Here is a 19,753-nt window from a genome sequence, read left to right as displayed (position 1 = left end):
AGTATTTGAGTGCCATTTACGAAATAGCCATGTTTAAAATAGTCATCATCTTTTTCTAGATTTTTCTTTAGAGAACCTTCATGTTCGGAAAATATTTTGTACACATCTTCTGCGCTACGCAATTGCTTATTAAGAACATCTTCTTTTATTCTTTCTTTCGGTAACTTTTTGAGATTAGTTAAAACTTTCTCAAAGTATTCGAGATACTCCTTTTGTTCCTCTTGAACTCCCTTGAAAAGTGCTTGTTTCACCGAAAATGTGTCAATCTCTCCAATTTCTTCCTCTTCCTGAGGCAGATTAATATTCTTTGAACCGTGAGCCATAATGAATTGACAACAGAGAAAAGTTAATTGAAAAGTATTTGGTTTATTTTTCTATCAGTGTTTTGCAAGTCTCACAAAATTCAAATTTATAATGTTTTAAAGTGGCTAGTGCCTTCTTTATTTTCCTTTCCCTTGCTTTTTTCCCTGCTCTTGTCTTCTTTTTTCTTAGTGCAAAAAGACGCGGTGGATTGGAAGCATCCGGAATTTTTGTTAACCTTGCTTCTTCTTGGAGCTGCTTTCTTTCCTTCCACTCCTGGAGGGTGAGCCGTTTTGATCCTATTCTGATTGGTTCCGGGTCAGAGTTTTGATTTTTCGGCGTTGAAAATTGCAACGATGGTGGAATATCTATCTTATTCCCTGCCGCGGATTTGAGAAAATCTCTTAAAATATTTCTCCTTTGCCTATCCTCTTCTCCTTCACCTAATGGTTTTGCCGTAAAATATGGCAAATCTTCCGGCCTCACTATGAGAAAGAAAGGAATTTTAGCTCTAAAATATTAATTTAAGCTCAAACACTCTGCGAGTGCCCAAATTTAAATTAATATCTCATTCAATATTGCACGAGATGTCGTTCTGCCAATGAAGGCAGTTTATGTGTGCATAAATTAAAGGAGCTATGAATTAGGAACTGGGATAAGGATAATAGGTTATTTATAATAATTCTTACTTTTAAACAAAAAATAGTTGATATTCTGATCGGTGAGAGATTCTGGCTTTTCTGACTGATGATTCTGGCGGCGCTACTGCTTTAGAGGCACAACTGCTTTGGCGGCGGCTGGCTGGCTGTTATTCTGGCGGCGACTGGTTGGCTACTGATCTGGCGGCGGCTGGCTGGCTACTGCTCTGGCGGCGGCTGGCTAGCTACTGCTCTGGCGGCGGCTGGCTAGGTTGCTCTAACTGCGGCTTCTAGTGCCTTGGAAGCGACTTCTGACTTCCCTGGTGGTGGCCTCTGTTGCCCTGGCAGCGTGTTCTGGCTTCTTCTGATGGCGGCTTCTGTTGGCGGCTTCTGATGCCTTGGAAGCGACTTCTGACTTCCCTGGTGGTGGCCTCTGTTGCCCTGGCAGCGTGTTCTGGCTTCTTCTGATGGCGGCTTCTGTTGGCGGCTTCTGATGCCTTGGAAGCGACTTCTGACTTCCCTGGTGGTGGCCTTTGTTGCCCTGGCAGCGTGTTCTGGCTGCTTCTGATGGCGGCTTCTGATGCCCTGGCAGCGTGTTCTGGCTGCTTCTGGCGATGTCTATATACCCTTGGCAGCTACCGACTGACTGCACTGGCGGCAATTCCTTATGCTCTGGCGGTGGCTGGCTGGCCGATTGCACTGGCGTAGTGTGGACTGTATATTGGTGCTTCCGGACGTCACACGGGCCTCTGGGATTCCCACAAGGTCTCGTCTGGACGACAAAGAGGTATCACTACTTCACCGGGATGTCCTCCTCAAGCTGGAATATCTCAGCTGCCTAGTCAGGGGGTCCTTCCTGGATATAGACTCCTTTCCTGGGATTCTTCTCCGGATCTGGTAAGCTTCCTTCTCTTTGGGCTGCAAGCTGCTGGTTCTGGCACACCTTAGAGTTCTCCTCAGGGATTTCTCCCGATAAACTAAGGTGGCTTGATGGACCAATGTAAACACAAGGTTTCTTGGTCAATGATGAACTGATTTATTGCCAAAGTTATTCGTCTTTTATACAAAATTTTCTGCTTAGCTTAACATTTTTGATATTGAGGGGAAATTGGAAATTATTGGGAAAATTATGGGGAAATTGGAAATATTGCCGGGATTTATGCTAACTTGTTTAAACTAACCCAACGGTTATTCTTAATACCATATATCAATAAGTGCTTTATTTGCTTCAATAATATTACAAATTGTCTATTCTAATCCAATAACAATATTTATTTATTTATCTTTACATATTTGTCTATTTCTTTTATATATCTTCTAAAATTTATGTTCATCTACTGAACATCATGTGTTTCAGGTGCTTAAGCTTTCATATAATTCACATAATACTCCTTCTAATATTTTGTTTCTATAGAAAACACGGAAGATTTTTTCACAAATTTTAAAAAAGTTTTTATTTACACTTTATCTTGTTTTTTTTTCTCTGTTATGGCCTCTACACGCTAGGAGAAATTTATTTAATAAATGCTTTTTTAAAGAAAATTTCCCTATCGTTGTAGGCAGAAACGTCAGAATTTTTTAAAGTAGGCAATTTTTGACAAAAATTGCTTCTAGTGTGTAGACACGTTTCCATCATTTTTGACTACGCCGTGGTGCGGCTTAAGTCGTAAGTCTGTCAAGGCTTAGACTGCCAAGGAAAGGGAAAGTGCCTGAAGATATTATCTCAGACAAAAACCACTAAGGGAGATTTCATAGACTCATCAAAAGAGATGAGGAAACAAAACCTCAAAGCATCTTGCAAATTCGAGCACTCTTCGAATTTCCCTTCGCCTTTATTTTGTGTCATGAAAAGTCATATCGCAAAATTTTTCCAATCATTGAGATTGATGGTGGGGATGTTAAGAGAAAAAAAGAATCGTTAAATTTCCAAGGAGAAAGGTTGGTGTGGAAAATTGAACCAATTTACATGGAGAAATTAATTGATTCTACACAGAGGTGTAGAAATTCATTAGGAGTTTTTTTTTAGCGGTTAATTGGTTTTGGATTTGAGAATCTTGTTCGCCAAGGTGAATGGGAGAATTCTTCATTTCATTCACTTTTCGCTCAAGATTGAAATTAAAAGTATCCGGATATCCGATTTCTGGTATAAAAATTTCTCTTGAGCCGGGAGGGAGATCAGTGACCTGAAGTTTTGGCCACTGCTTCTTCCTCAAAGTATAGAAGCCCTCATGTTTTAGTTTATTGTTTCAATGTCAGGTGTTTATTTCACTTCTTCCCCTCTTATTGCTAGCCATTCATCACAAAGTGCTAGAATGCGATGGAAAGAACTTAGATATAAAATTAACAAGCGTCTGCCAAATGAAACTCATGAAGTTTCTTCTCTCCACCTGTCCAATTGTCTATCCTGCTCTCAGGTATATTCTCACTCGGTTTGTCTTATGAGGAAATAATATAGCCAAGAGGCAACACAAAATATCCCAACTAACACACATTTCCACAATTTGAATTGCGACAAGCACCAGGTAATATAAGACAATGACAAAACAGAGTCCCCTCGATACAAAATTTAAAGAAAAAATAAATATAAAAAAAACATGGGAATGAAGAAGAACATTTCAGCAAAAATAAGTATAAAATAGCATTTTTCAAGTCCATGGGAATGATGAAAATAAGGCATTCTCCGGTCGACACATTGGTGATGGATAAATTTTCTTCTTCCATCAATGGTTTGTTTTGTCTTTTGTATGTCTTCCAAGCCTCATGTTCTCATTTCTTTGCATCTTCTTTTTGCTCAATATTCTCCATCTCTTTTACAAACATTAACACACATGTTGGGAAGATTAACTCACTTTTTTTACTGTACATAGAACCCACCCATCTCCCTCACACAATGCAAAATTAACTTTTGTGGTAGCATGAATTATTATGATTCATTCCCATCGATGTTCGATGCATGTAGAAATTCAGGGGGCTAACTACCGGGCTCAATCGATTACCCATTTCCTCTCTGGAAGATCTCATACACCACAATACCCAAGTAGCACATCACGCTATAATCCTCCCAAGTAACAAAATTAAGTCAGCATAACGTTATAATGAGGTAACCAATTACAGAAATTGTGAATATCACCTCTTTTTGTTTTTATTTATTTTTTAATGAACAGATGCAATTGCGAGTAATATCATAATAACAAATACTTTTAATCATATCGCGATATATATTTTACAATTGAGACGCTCAGAGCAAAAGTGGACTGTTTTAATAGGGAAATGCATAGAAAGGAGACCACTTTTGCTCTGAGCGTCTCAATTCAATCATGTTATCGTATATCCCGTATTGAAAGAATATGCTGATTCTTTCCGTATAAAAGTAGATCTTGAAAAATTCGAAAATCTATTTGAAGATCCAAAAAAAAGACTTTCTTGCTTCCTGATAATTCCGCAAGGTGGCTTATGTACATCCTGTTCGAATTTCGAAGTGCTCAAATGTCAAAATGTGACGGTCTTCACACTGTTGTGAGGAAAAAAATAGAACAACGACGTTTTCTGTTCTTGCCCCAGTATTTAATCACTCCATAATCACTGAGTAACTCTTTTACCAGCTTTTTAGTGTTATATTTGATAAATTTTCCCCAACTTGTTCGTAAATTTAGTATGAAAATTCGAAATTGAATTTGAATTCTTCGAACTTCAACCGCTTTTTGTGCAAATAGAGTTCCTTTTACCTTTTACCCAAGACACTATTGGAGAATCAAAATCTACTTCTTTTTGGGCTCATTGTAGATCATCCATGAGCGCCTTCGTCGCAATGTAGATGCTTCTTTCATGCTCTCGGTTATTTCTGAGCCAAGACGGAAAATCTTTATAACGTAATATCACGATAAAAATGACTTTTTTCTAGATATTCAAATCTTTGTACAGGCCGGGACTCGAAATCAGAGCTGTGTGAATCGAGCCAGAGATCTCACTGCCCAAGTACCAACGGTTATGCCTATTCCGCCACTGATATCCCTTTAATATCATACTATGACGGTAATATAGGTTCTCAACTAGAAATGCACCGTTTTGGATCAAAGAAAAATGAAAAATTTCAAAATAAAATCTGAAATTAATTTATTCGAAATATCGGTCCTATCTAGCTACATATTTTCACCATTTCTTTGCCAATAAATTGATATTCTGTAGATTAAACGTGGCACTCTTCGATCAAAACCGTTCGTACACCCAATTTTGACGGCCAAGTCTAGAGAATACAACAGGGGCGATTAAACATCCGAATTCAATGTTTTGATGTTGACTTGGACCATAGAACTGCAATACTAAGCAACGTATTTGTGTTACAATATCACTCGCTCATTTTCTGTGACGTATTGTACCCGTCTTTCGAGAAATGTAAGTTCCAAGTTATTCAAAAGTTATTTGTAACAATTCCTATTGATAGTTTCGCTCAATTTAAACAGTTCATACTGCATAGTTCCACGTTAGTCCCACTAAATGATCAGCATTTTTTCTGGAAGTATTTGATCGTTTTACCGAATTTTATGCTCCGTTAGGTAAAAACGTTTAATGCCCCCTAAAGCTAGTTTAATTATCTCATCCAAAAACGCTCACAGATCGGCGTTAATATTTGTTTTTGGTGTTTTGGTTCCATTTTTTTTTATTGAATTGAATTTATTTAATCTCATTCTTAAACTTTCCCACCCTCCATGCGTCCACCGCCGTCTTAGCGTTGATTCCAACCTCCAGGACTAAACGGTGGAAATGTCCTTTCTCTGGTTGTATATTTCGGTTTTACAATATGTTTTACGTTATAGGCCAATCAAAATATAAGGATATAGGCCATTCAAAAAGGAAGAGCAAGATTGCCAAGCTAATTTCTTTCTCTTTCTTTCCAATCTTCTCGGGGATTCTCGTTAGTATATGTTCACTGTAGACATCTTTAATCAAATTACGTGCTTTACTTAATTTTTCTACCTCAGTTAAAGTGGTAAAGTGTCACATCTCGCAGATGCTGCTTTTTGGCAAAAATCTAGATATTTTCTTAGTTAGAAATTTCTTTTGAGGTGTGATATCTCTCGGTGTTGTGACTCTGAATTGTTGTCAGATGATTAACCTCTTAGATAACCACAACTTCACATATCTGGGCCGACTATATGATTTTCTAGCGCCATCCATCTGTTAACGGTGGATTTCTAGCTGAGGATCTACCCAAACAGCAATTTTGAGTGAGATTTCCGTTGTATTCTGGATCCCAAAAAATCACATTTTATTGCGAAGAATATCCTTTTGACAAACTTTTCCTGTTAATTTGACAAAACGTTGTGTCAGAGTAGGATATCGTGAGAAACTTACAGAACATACGGGGAACAAGAAATTCGAATGGTTTTCCTCACATTTCATTGCTAACATTTTGGAAAAATAAAGTAAGGAAAGGATATTTACTCGTTTTTATTTATTTATTTATTTATTTAATTGACTTTTGAGACACAAATCTCTTGAAAGCATAGTGTGGTAGCATGGGAAAAAGAAGAGAAGTAACAAGTGTCCACCGGCGTCTTAGAGTTGGTGCCCAATCTCCAGAACAAAACGTTTTTTTTACGTTAGAATTACCTTTCCCTGACGTTTGGTTTCAAATTTAGTAGCAAAACATTTTTGGAGATGTGATACTTCTTGGTTTAGAATCGAATCCACAATTTTGAGTATTCGGCAAAGTCAAAAGTCATCTTCCACTGCAATGAAGGTATTTTTGCGGGCTTTTCCCGAGGGCGGAGTTTTGGAAATGAAAATGAAATTTGCACTGCAATGGTCAAATAAATTCCAATTATGCCATATTCCGCATAGACTGTGTGTAATTCAAAGTTCAGAGAATATTCTCTGTTCCGCATAAAAATTACCTCCATTAGATAAATTGGGAAATATATAAATTTTATTGGTGGAAAAGTTCAAGAAAGTCCCATGGAAGTAAGAGCCTGGAGGCTGCAAAAAGTCACCCTCCACCCACCCCTTTTATTGCCCATTTAAGACACGAATCTCAAGCAATAATAACACTCTGAATACCCAATGATCCGGGAATGATTGCAATGGCAAAATAGGAGAATTAATTATCTTGGTCGATCGATCTACGACTGAGCAATTATTGAATTGGTGGATGGGAACAATTGTAGATTATGAATGCAAATTTCAGAATTCTCTCTGCGCTAACACTAAAGCACGCTATCAATGCCCAAGGTTGCCTACAACGTCCGACGCTGTACACCGCATTTTGCGATTCCCAAGTTTGAGGGGTGAATAAATCACTCAATTTACCATGAAACTCACATTCGTGTAATTTTGCACAGCAAAATAAGAAAAAACTATTATAACGCTTTTGCTGCTATCTTCCTGCAAAATCTAGATTTAATTCCATTCCTGGGCAAAAGTTCTCAGAACAAAAGAAGTGTTTTTTATGATCTGCCTCATTTATGGGAATGACGCAAGAATTTATTAAGGGGTGTGATAAGTAGCTTCTTAGTGGAATTGTTAACAACTTCTTCAGAGATATCATAAATTCTAACAGAAGTTAATGTACAAACTTAATTATATATAACAAGATCTTCAATTTTTTTTCTTGTGAAAAATATATCTTATTCCCATAAAAGCATTTCTTTTGATTTTTAAATATTTTATGCTTTGTATGATTTTGTTAAGGTATCTTTATTATTCTTAGAAAATATGTAAAAGCATCCGAGAATTTCAGAAGCAATCATCAATTTTCTAAATTGACTTAAGTCATGTTGTTTATTTCAGTATTCTTTAAATTTTTAGCAAATATTATTCTTTATTGAAGTATTCATAATATTGCTGTGCTTTTATAAAACAAAACCAGTCAGAGAAACGCGCTATCAGTTGCAATTACCTTTCTATACATTGTTGCAAAACCAAAAAACAATGTTCCTTATTTAAAAAAGAAACACAAAACTAATTAAAAATTGTAGAACAATCGATGTATTTCCCATCTCAATTATTTGTTTTCAATGAAATTTTTTAATGAAAAATCACAATTTTGAGAGGAAATACCCAAATAGCACAAACAAGTTGTAATGTAATATTTTTTCAACTATAGTGCGCAAAAATTTTGGAATTTATGATTATTGGGAAACAACTATTATTCTAGTGAAAGAGTAATACTACCCAATCAGCAAAAAAATACTCTGACTCAAAAATGACTGATTTTTGGTGTACAAGAAACGGTCAGTAAATTACTCCTAATTGGAATCTTAAAAAATAGTCGCATTCTCGTCGAATTCTAGTCAGAGCATTACTGAAAATTCATTTAGTAATATCTTCGTTATTTTACGGTTCTAAAATTTACTCTTCCATGCAGTAACAAAAGCGACTCCAAACGACGGCCTGTCTTTTGGGGTATGAAAAATGATGCGCCAAAAGGAGTGCATTTGACGTTCTTCGATTTACGATCGAATCGATTTACGGACTATCAATTACTGTTGTAATATCAACTACAACACAAATTCACAGTACTGAGTAATTCTATTTGCCATTTGGGGATCTCAGTTCCGCAATAGGCAAGACCGATTGGTCTTGGGCGGATGAGATCTCTGACTCGACCCTCACAGTCGTGAGTTCCAGTCCCATCCGGTGCAAACAACTAAAGTTTAGTTTAGTAAAAGACATTTTCACGGTGATATAATGTAATATAATGCACCATCTTCGCCCAACAACTCCGGAAACATGGAAAAAGCAACCACACTGCAGAGGAGGTGCTCCTGGGCTGTCTACAATGGACTTAGCAGGTCCAATATGGGATTCTAATACCAATTCCAATACAATCTTCCAATACGTGTAAAACACTAACGTAACATTATGACATTGTGCAAATATCTCGATACGATAATTTGTCATTTGACAAGTGAAATTTCCCTTCAGATGGACCCACCCAAGCAGCAATTTTTTCTTAAAATGGTCTTGTAGAATTCCCTAAGTGAGGCACTATAGAACTAAAAATCTTTTTATTTACTTATAACGCTCTTGCTTCCATTACTGAGATTACTATAAGTAAAGTGGCGCACTCTTAAGGATCTTAAGAGCTGCTATAGGAATTTCCATAGAAAATTTTCACTTTAAGTTTTTTTTAAAGTCCACTAAAAGACTTGTCTAATACTTGGTTCTATAAGGCAGCTATTTTGCTTCTTGGGCAGTGAGAGAAATATTTCTTATAGCAGGGGCCTCTCGACATTTCATTTTTCCTTACGTTTTTGCATAGAGACACTGAAGACTATTGGCAAGATTTTTCCTAAAGAGAATTGACTTATCACTCTGATATATTTCGAAATCGTGCTTTAAAAGCTATCTAAAAATACACATTTTATAATTTTCGCCGAAATAATACAAGAACTACGAGAAAATTTGTTTAAATCGCAGTGCAATATTTGCAAAATATTTACAAGGAAAAGCGAAAAATAGCTTCACTTTTTATTAGGCTTGATGGGCCCCTGCTTATAGGGATTCTGGAAGTCACTGGAAATGCCCATTTAGTCACGTCATATTTTAGTCGTGGGCGAGTAATCTCAGAGTTATTACAACATCTAATGACTTTTGTAATAACCGTCATATTATTCTCCACTCTTCGTTATTCGTTATAATTACGTTAAGCCGAGAGATGGCCTAACGTAATTATAATCAAAATAACGATTAGATTGCATTTCCGTCAGTTTCTCACTAAGTCATGTCTCGGCTTAAACTGTAAGTCTGTCCAGTAGGGGAATTCTGTAATGCCGGCTTCAGACTGGAGGTTTAGCCCAGTTCCCGAAGGTCTCAAAAATCTAAATAACAAACAATTTTATTGATTTTTCAAAATCTAATGAATCATTTGCCCTTATAATCCAATCCTAAACAACAATTTTCTAAAAAATCGTGCCTAATTAGGAATTAGAGGAGTTAAGCCAGATGTCTAAGTCTTAGGTCTGAAGCCCGTATAACAGTCACTGTCATGAGTAAATTTAATTTTTTTATATAGTAAATAGGGAAGACTTAAATCAAATTAATTGGTTGGTTTTAATATTTCAAGACTTTCTGGAACTGGGCTAAACCTCTAGTCTGAAGACGGCCTTACAGCTTAAGCTGAGAGACGTCTTAGTGGCAAACTGATGGGAATGTAGCCTAATCTATATTCTAATTATGATTGCGTTAAATTATCTCTCGGCTTAAGCCGTAGGTCTGTTCAGCACAAGGTTTGAAGCCCCTATAACAATCCCAATTTTTGAGGTAGTGACTAACCGGAGAGATTATTATATTTGTCTGTCTCCGTGGAATTCAAATATTAAAAAAAAATTGGACAGAAAAATTGTTTTTTTGGTAGAAAATTTTTGTGTAAATTTATTTGTCGCCAAGTTAATTTTAATTGTGATTTTGCTGGGGATATTTTGGTGCGTTAGCTGGACAACATTTGTAATTTCATTCTGCCCACTAATTGCATGATAAATAACAACAATTTGTCACAACAATCCCTCCCCTAGTGAATGTATTAGGGAGTTTAATTTGTAGCTAGCAATTCTCTTGGTGTATGGTACAATTTTTGAAATGACCACCAAGCTCTAACGCCCCAGCTAAAATATTTCGTTACCCAACATTTGTTATATCGAATTTGGCAGACTCCACAGTCAAATTCAAATCCAATTGTCCCCAAAAATTAAACCACAAATTAGTACATCAACATATTCTTCACCCATCGACGCACAGAATTAATTGGTTATTAGTCTCTGGACTAGTCCGAAAATATGCAAATGTTTAGATAGAGCCATATCCCAAGAGGAAAAACCATTATTCCAAACCTTGTGATCTCTCTGAGTGCTAAAATTTCCCGAACAAATTCACTTATTATGCCACATTTTCCCATCATACCTTCGGCAGTGTGAAATTATTTGTGAAAGTTAATATGGTAAAGTTTGCAAATTTCATCTTTTTCCCTTTAATCAGTTTTCATGAATCCATAAAACGAGTAAAATATTTTGAGAGTTACGATAGAAAAGCCGCCTTCAAGGGTAACTTTTCGCTGTAGATGCCAAAAACTTTTCTCCGAAATCCATATAGAGCCAAAGAACTTACCATATTGAGCTTTAATGCGCTCAACGAAGGGCTTCTCTGTCAATACTTTAGTCTAAATGACTATCAAGCAGCTTAAAGTGATTCACAATTCAAAGGATTTCAGGAGAGTTGTAAATTGTTGGAAGTTTCTTAATCTAAGATACTCTACAAATAGCAATATTCCCATGTAAATTGTTAATTCGGTAAAATGGAAGTTTTAGTATCATGGAGATCTGTTTGATAAAATTTTTCAGAAGGCTATTGAAACGGAAATTGAAGAACTCACCGAAGCAAGAAATAAGATATTTTGTGAAATTGCTTTTCAGTGAAATGGCAGTTTTGTAAAATAGTTTTCTGATATTTAAACCAATGGATGTTGTGCACGAACTCCAGAAAAGTTTGACTATAATATTTAATAACTGCAATTTTTCTATTCAATCTTTAAATTATTCATTTTTTTTACTTAAGCTTTTGATTAAAATTTTGTCAGGTTATTAGACTTTTGAAACTCTTCTTTTTAATATAATTCGGATCCTTTTAGAATTTTTTTTTCAATTAGAAAATACAAAATCATAATTTTAAATCATAAATTCTGAAACTCAAAATTTATGGTTTTTTAAGCCAACTCTTGAGTGTTTAACCATTGTTGGTTAGGGAATACTTGGAACAAGAATGAGGAATCTTGAATTAGTAATGCGACTTACCTCTTCTTCGTTGCTGGCCGTATTGACGGAGTCCATGCTCTGGGAGAGGGCTAGTGGAGCCATTGGAGCCATTTGTCCCATTGGATTTTCCATATTTGCTGATGCTTCTGCTGATGCTGCTGCTGTCGGAATTACAGATGGTAGAGAGGAGTTTGCCAGTTGATGGTTCTCCCCTTGAATAGCCGTTGCTGCCAATTGACCCACAATCCCTTGTTGTGGATGCTGAACGACTAAGTGCGTCTGTGACACGGCAAATGGCCCAACTGGCGAATTGATGATCTGATGGGGTGTCTGACGAAGTCTCTTAGGTGACAACACCACCTGTGGTACGCTCGATGGCGGAACTGGCGGCGCTGGCCTTCGTTTGACCGCGGACGACGAAATGGTGATCGCTTTTATGTAATCGTATCTGAACCGAACACCATGTGCCGATTCTGCAAAAGAATCAAGAACAGATGGAATCCCAATCAATTGTTTGATCATCAATCGGATTTAAAGTGTGGTTATTTGGAGGTGAAATGCCTAACAGACTGTATCTTGCAAAGCTGAACAAAGTAACCCTCACTTTGCTGTATGCTCAAACTCGTTATATCGACATTTATGGCTCCAGTACATCTTTTAGATCAGGAGAATTTTATAGAATCAAAATTCACATCCTTTTCTTTCTCACACGTTTTGCATATGTCTATCTCATTTTTTCGCAGTTCAAATTCGAATAAGCTAAATTGAATTTAGAGTTATGTTTAAAAGAAGAAGAAAAGTGTGAAAGAATGAGATACACATATGCGAATCATATAGAAAACAAAGGAATTCGAATTTCCACTTCATGAAATTTTTTCTGGTCTAAAAGGTGTGCCGGAGCCATTATGAACAAAAGTTAATTTTTTACTGACCAAAATTTGTTTTTATTGTTGGACAAAATTGATTATTACAGAACAAAATTGGTTTTCCCTACTAAGTACAACCAATTTTTTACACCAACCAAAATTGATTTTATTACTAACAAAAATTTATTAATATGTCAACAGAAGTTGCCAAAAATTTGGAAAAAATTGATTTGCCTTACTAATCGAAATTGGTTTTAGACCATAATTGATTTCTTAATCGAGAAAAATGGATTTGCCTTACTAACAAAAATTGATATTACACCAAAATTTATTTCAAAAATTTATTTCGAGGAAAATTGATTTGCCTTACTAATCAAAATTGATTTTAGGCTAAAATTGATTTCCTTTATACCCAAAATTTATTTCATTACTTAACAAATTGTTTTCATTTTTCTATTTAAAATTGATTTCACAACTGACAAAACACGATTTTTTTTAAATTGACCAAAATAGATTTTGTCCTTTCAAGGAACAAAATCAGCTTTCTTTACTAAGAGCATTTTCTCATATTTCTACAAATATTATTTTATTACTAAAATAAATTATATATTTATTTGTCAACAGATTATATTAATCATGCTTAGTGAGTTCTCATATGAGATTTTCTTGCAGACCACAACTGATTTCGTAACCAAAAAAAAATTCATTTGCTTTACTAACAAAAATTGATAGACCAAAATTGATTTCTTTTATAATAATTCATTTTATAACTGAACAAAGTTGCTTTTATTTTCCTAATTAGAATTAATTTCGTAACCGACCAAAATTGATTTAATTTTGCGAATTACAAACGATTTCATAACCGACAAAAAAATGATTAGTTTTTTTTTAACCAATATTGATTTCTTTCTGACCTAAATAGATTTTTTCCTAACCATAATTTACTTTTATTCTGATCACAATGGATTCTTTCATTAATCATAATTTACTTAAGCAATAAATTTTGGTCAATCAAATATCTAAACTCAAGGCTCCGACACACCTTTTAGATAAGGAAAAATTCATGAAGTCGAAATTCGAATCTCTTTCTTTCTCACACGTTTTGCGTATGTCTATTTCATTTTTTCTTCATTTCCAAATTCTATTGAGCCAAATTGAATTTGGAGTGATGTTGAAAGGAAGAAGAAGAGTGCGAAATGGTGCGCAAGAATAAGATAGTCATATGCAAAACATGTGAAATGGGGAAAAAAACCGAATTTCGACTTTATGAAATTTTCCTGATCAGGAAAAATTTATAAAGTCACAATTTACATCCCTTGCTTTGTCAAATGTTTTGTTTGTATATATTTATCCATCTCCCTCCCACTCTTCTTCTTCTTCTTTTGAATATCACACCAAATTGAATTTAGTTTCACCAATATTTTTGTTGGAAAGAATGGTATAGACTTATGCTAATCTTTTGAGAAAGAAAGTTACACGAATTTTGATTTCATGAAATTTTACTGATCTAAAAGGTATGACGGAAGCACTAAAAATGGGTTTAATTCATTTATTTATTTATTTTGAAGAAGAAAAACTTCTATATTCCCCTGAATATTGATAAACATTGTTAATTTATTTCTGTGTGCTGTCTCCAAAGAATTCGAGCACTGAAAAGCCACCTTGACAGTAACAATGCCTCTCAAGCACCATAAAATCATTCCACCTACAACTAATTTGAACATGAAAAAGCCGTCGTGCATTTAATTGAATTTTGGAACTCTTCACAGACAAAAGTCGTTAATTTTGGTGAGAAGAAGAAGAGTGTCTGTGAGCAATTGCTAGTATATTAGTAACGTGCGATTGCTGACTCAGTCTTCTCTTTTACCTTGAAGACAAATAATAAATAAATAGTCAGACGATTGAATTTTAAACATTGCCAATATCAAGAGAAAACTACTAAGAGAAGTATCATGGTTTGTTTTACTCAGCCCGGAAATCAGCTGTTTTCTTCAAGTTGATTGTGACGTGAGTTGATTAGAAGGTACGCGTATCTGGATAAATTTCTTAAGCATATTATTTTTCTGTGGGAGAGGAAACCTGTCCCAGAGAGTCTTACATTTTCACCACATGCCATCACAGACAACATAAACACTGGCACATGTTCTTTCAGATATCACACAGAGAAGCAGATCAATTGGTTTTGTAATCCCTTTTAGATTAATCTAATTGCAAAGATGAATTTCATCTTGTATCCATGAATTTTTATGCAATTTCTTTTCAATGCGCAAAATTATTTTTTTCTGGAACAGAGTTGAAAGTAGTCTAGATTGAAAACAATGCAGAGATCTTTATACCAGAAATCTACAATGTAGACATTGGCCATGCTCTTGAATAATAAATTTTTCTAAGTTCATAATACAAGTCCTTAATAAGTCCTTATTTAGTCCTTAATTAGGTTATTTTTTTGCACAAAAATAGTGACATCTTCCGGTAAAAAGTTAAAATCGAAAAAGGTAACTAATGGAAAATGCCCATGCATTGCACGTTCACAAGCTTCATAATGACTACATTTTTCCTATATTGTTTAATAAATGTGACTCATTGCACTCATTTTTTAAAAAATAGGGGAAAGTATCCTATTTTTAAATATATTGCGGAGTCAAATTAATACAAAAACATAGGAAAAAAATTGTCATTACGAAGCATGGGACCGTGCAAAGCATGGGCACTTAGCCTTTCCTAAAAATTACTTAGTCGAAAGTTCTTAATTAAGTACTTAATGAAAACACTGTTTATGTCCTTGTATAAGTCGGTATTCTGTTAAAATTACAACGGTCATTATTTGAAAGTTGCCAATTATTTTCCTCTCGCGAGAATGGAAAGAGGAAAGAATGTATTATTGGACAGAGGAGCCCGTTTGCGTTCGATCGAGGAATTTAGACCAAGGAGTTCCGCATTCTGGACCTTAAAAACTGTATATTAGGTTATCCCAGGACACAGGGATATTATTATGACCTTAACACTAAGTACTTAATTAATTACTTAATCAAAGGTCTTAATTAAGGACTTAATGCTTAGTCATGCCATTTTATTCCCTCTATGTGCCACAAACCCCTGATGTTCGTCTTATTTTCGCATTTTTTAAGCAGTTGAGTGTACCACAATAGTTTAAAATTAAGTCTTTCAGTTAATAACTTAATAAGTGCTTAATGTGTGCCTAAAGTGTTAGCAGTTGTAGTATCAGTGTGCTCTTAGTAAAACGACAAATAATGAAAAATTGCAAATATCATCTAAAGTCTCCTAAACAATCAACTCTGTTAAAAAATAGAAGAGTGTTGGCGAATGTGACCTTCGCGGAATAATTTATTAATAATAATAAAGTAATTCTACGCCTTATGCATGAATAGTAAAAAAAAAAGAAGCATAATAAATAAAACATAATTTTCCACGAAAAAAAGAATAAATAAAGAGAGATCACGGGATGTATATATTTTCTCCATTGATTCCGAAAGAATACGAAAGAAATTTCAATTGGAATAATTGAAAAAGCCATCAATCAATGGAGAAGGGTAACGCTTGATCGGAATTGTGATGTTTTTTTTCTATTGTTGCGAATCGCAAATCGAACTGAATTGTCAGTTTGTTGCGCAAGATGACGATATGGAACGGACCATAAGTCTATGCAGATGCTGGTGGAGCATAAATATGGTCAGAAAGATGATGCTATGGATGCTGTTCTTGTGGATTAATTGAAAAAATGCCTCCGTGGGCGGCTATTTCTCGACTCTCTGTCCCCACGTCAATTCACAATTTTCTGTTGGACATGGAGACTTTATCCACAATTAGATGACAAATGTCGTGCGTTTTTTCGCTCCACTCGTAGATCTCAATTAAAATCAAATTATCGCTGTGTTAAGTCTGGAAGTTGGCTTTCGGCACCTTCGGAAACTTCTGGCCCGAGGGAACAACATAACCAAAAATTTCGGAGATAGCAATTATACAGTGAATTGTTTTCTTCTTTCCCAAGCACCGTGACAATATTTCATGATTGTGTCGAATTTTGAGGTCACACTACAAGTCCAACCCAGAAACACTCTAGAGCTTGTGTATCGGCCCCAAAAACAGCCACTAATAATGCGGATTCGATGTGGTTCGTTGCGGTAGAATTCTCTGTCACCTTACCTCTTTTGAGGCTTACGGGGTGAGAGAAAGATAAATAACATACAGCAAAATCAAGCTGAATAAAATAAATGAATGTCCTTTACACTTGATCGGGTATTATAGTCAGGACGTGTTTGTCGTTCTAAACCAATCCACGCCATTCTAATGCCACTTGACTTCTTTCAACCTCCGAAAAACTCCTTTTAACACAAACGAGGACCCATAGAAGTGGGAGTCGCAAACTGAATCAGCGGTTGAAGGTAAATTTCTGTTACAAAAAGCAGAATTCTAGTGTATAAGTAACAAGATTTTGTGCACGAAACTTAATAAAACAAAAGGTTTGGAAAACGTTTTATAGACGAAAAAGCTTAAAGGTGCCGTAAATGCTGATGCCTTTACTCCTCCCCCCTGCAGTTTGTCGCTTTTTGTTTGGACTTGACCGATTGGATGTGGTATACCCACGGTTAAGACCATTTGACGGTCCTCACCGATTCCATCTACCATGTCCAATCCGGCAAGGTTATCCTTGTGTTCTAGACCTAAAGAAAAGCTTACGAATAGCAGAGCTCTTGTTTTTCCTTAATTTTAACACTCAAGGATGGTCTTGATTGATCGGACATGGTAGACAGGATCGGCGATGACCATTGAAGATCGTTTGCAAACGGTCCTTATCGATCCGATCTGCCATTTCTGATCAGACAAGACTATCCTTAAGTTTTAAAATTAAAGAAAAGCTAACGAACAGGACGCCACTGTCTTTTTTTTTAATTTCATAACTTAAGGATTATCTTGACTGATCTCACATCATAATAAAAACGGCAAAGACCATTATCAAATGGTATTCATCGATCCAATCTACCATGTCCAATCGGAAATTACGCTATCCTTAAGTTATAGAATTAAAGAAAAGCCTACGAACAGCAACCACGGCAGTTGCAGTATTTAAGGACTACACCAGCACTTAAAGATGGTCTTGACCGATCAGGAATGGTAGATGAACGGTGAGAACGATTTTAGAATGGTCCTTGTCAACCCAGTCTTTCATGTCTGATCGGTTAAGCCATCTAGATAAGCTAACGAACAGCAGTTTTCTACTTTTCTTTAAATTCAAAACTGAGGGATAATCTTGACCAATCAGACATGATAGACAGGATTGGCGAAGACCATTGAATGCCATTTGAGAACGGTCGTCACCGATCTAATCTACCATTTCTGATCCGTCAAGACTATCCTTAAGTTTTTGAATTAAAGAAAAGCTTTCGAATAGGATCTCACCCTTTTCTTTAACTCCAGAACTTAAGGATGATCTTGATCAATCCGACACAGTGGATTAAATCTAAATCGAAAGAGACCATATGAGAACGATCTTCTCCGATTTGATCTACCATGCCCGACCCCACAAGATCATCTTTAAGTTCTATAATTAAAGAAAAGTTTGCGAACATGACCCCACTGTTTTTCTTTAATTCCAGAACATAAGGGTGGTCTTGCCTGATCGGACATGGCAGACAGGATCGACGAAAACTATTGAAGGCCATTTGAAAATGGTCCTTACCGATCCGATTTACAATTTCCAATACGTCAAGACCATCCTTAAGTTCGAGAATTAAAGAAAAGCTCACAAGCAACAGCCCCCTACTTTTCTTTAATCCACACACTTAAGGACCGATCAGACATGGTAGATATCATGTCCGTTCGGTGAACACTATTCTTAAATTTTAGAATTAAAGGAAAGCATACGAACAGCGGAGGACAATCACCCGCATTTACGGTGTACAACTTTAGTATTCTTGACAAGTTCACTGCCAGCAAAGGTTAAACAGCTTTTTCCCCGAAAATCCTAAAACTTATCGCTTGATTAATCGTCCCAAAAAAAAGAACTTGAAAAAGGAAACAGCAAAAGCCTCAATTTCAATAAGACTCACATCTCTCGAACCTTTCATTTCCTTACCACCCACCCAGAAACCCCAAAATTGTACCGTATTTCCGGAGCTTTTCACTCACACGAAATTTTTTTGTGTATCTTCCACGAAAGTGGCTGACCATTGCGGGTGTCCCATCCCCAGAAACTTTCAAGGAAGTCAAGCTTCAAAGGAGAAGACGCTAACAATATTTGACTAGGAAAAACCTTCAGAGGGTATATATATATAAAAAAAAAGAAGAAGCAAAAGAAAAACCAGTCGTTCCGTGTCAGTGTCACACAGTTTGCCCACAAGGAAAGTCATCCCCTAAAGTGCCACCAAAAGGATATTTTCCATTTGTCAAATGGCACAACTTGACGCAGCATTTCTCTATTTGGCATACAAAATTGTGTATACTGAAGTAGTTGGGGGGGGGGGGGCATACGACAGTGAAATGGGATTTTTCAATTCACCCCTCCCTGGGGGGTGCGAGGGTATGGCACGAGGAAGGAAATCTACCCCAGTGAAGGAAGAATTTCTAAAGGTTAATAGAGTTTGATGTCTGGAATTTTATTTATTTGATTTACGATTGTTTGCCACTCTCAATAGAAATGAACATTCTTAGTCCTCCCCAAATGAATGGTTCAAAGGGAGAAAATTGTCAGGCCCAACCCCCTTTAGTACATTGGAGAATTATTTCAATTTCATCTCTATGCCAAAGTGAATATCAAAAAGGTGTATACTTTTGTGGCTTTGACAGGCGCGAAACTTTTCGACTAAGGGATTAAGTAGAGGAGGGATTGACGGTGTGGTTTTAGCACGTGAAGGTAACTTGAAGAAAAGTTTCACAAAACTGACTCAGCGTGAAAAGTCTGTCAGGCATCATTCCCCCGCAAAAAGCACAAAATTTTTCCCCACAAATCAGGAATTATATAGGATTGTTCTCTTAACATAAGGTGAGATACTTAATAATCCCAAATACTGTGGTATTCTTGAAATTTCATGAGTGAGCTCAAACTTTGTTGAAGGCTAAAAGCTATACCGGTCAAGGGGGCGATTGGTTAGTCATTGAAACTTTATCCTGAGTTTCACACTTGAGAAAGAGCTTTCTCACTGGTTTTTCAGGGGCTTCTAAACCGAAGGTAAGACAGCGGTGGACG

The 19,753-nt window shown here is 36.0% G+C and overlaps 1 protein-coding gene across 1 annotated transcript in view; it reads right to left on the bottom strand.

Moving 5' to 3' along the window:
• Window positions 1–19,753, bottom strand: part of LOC129799281 (protein couch potato) — a 322,454-nt gene that overhangs the window by 275,713 nt on the left and 26,988 nt on the right. The window contains exon 2 of the mRNA XM_055843028.1: window positions 11,723–12,156. Coding sequence (XP_055699003.1) covers window positions 11,723–11,815 — 93 coding nt within the window. The 5' untranslated portion in view covers window positions 11,816–12,156. The remainder of the gene's footprint in view (window positions 1–11,722; window positions 12,157–19,753) is intronic.

Source organism: Phlebotomus papatasi, chromosome 1 (assembly GCF_024763615.1).
Source record: "Phlebotomus papatasi isolate M1 chromosome 1, Ppap_2.1, whole genome shotgun sequence".
Lineage (NCBI taxonomy): Eukaryota > Metazoa > Arthropoda > Insecta > Diptera > Psychodidae > Phlebotomus > Phlebotomus papatasi.
Note: the sequence above shows the minus strand (reverse complement) of the source record. Positions and strands in the feature narration are given on the sequence as shown.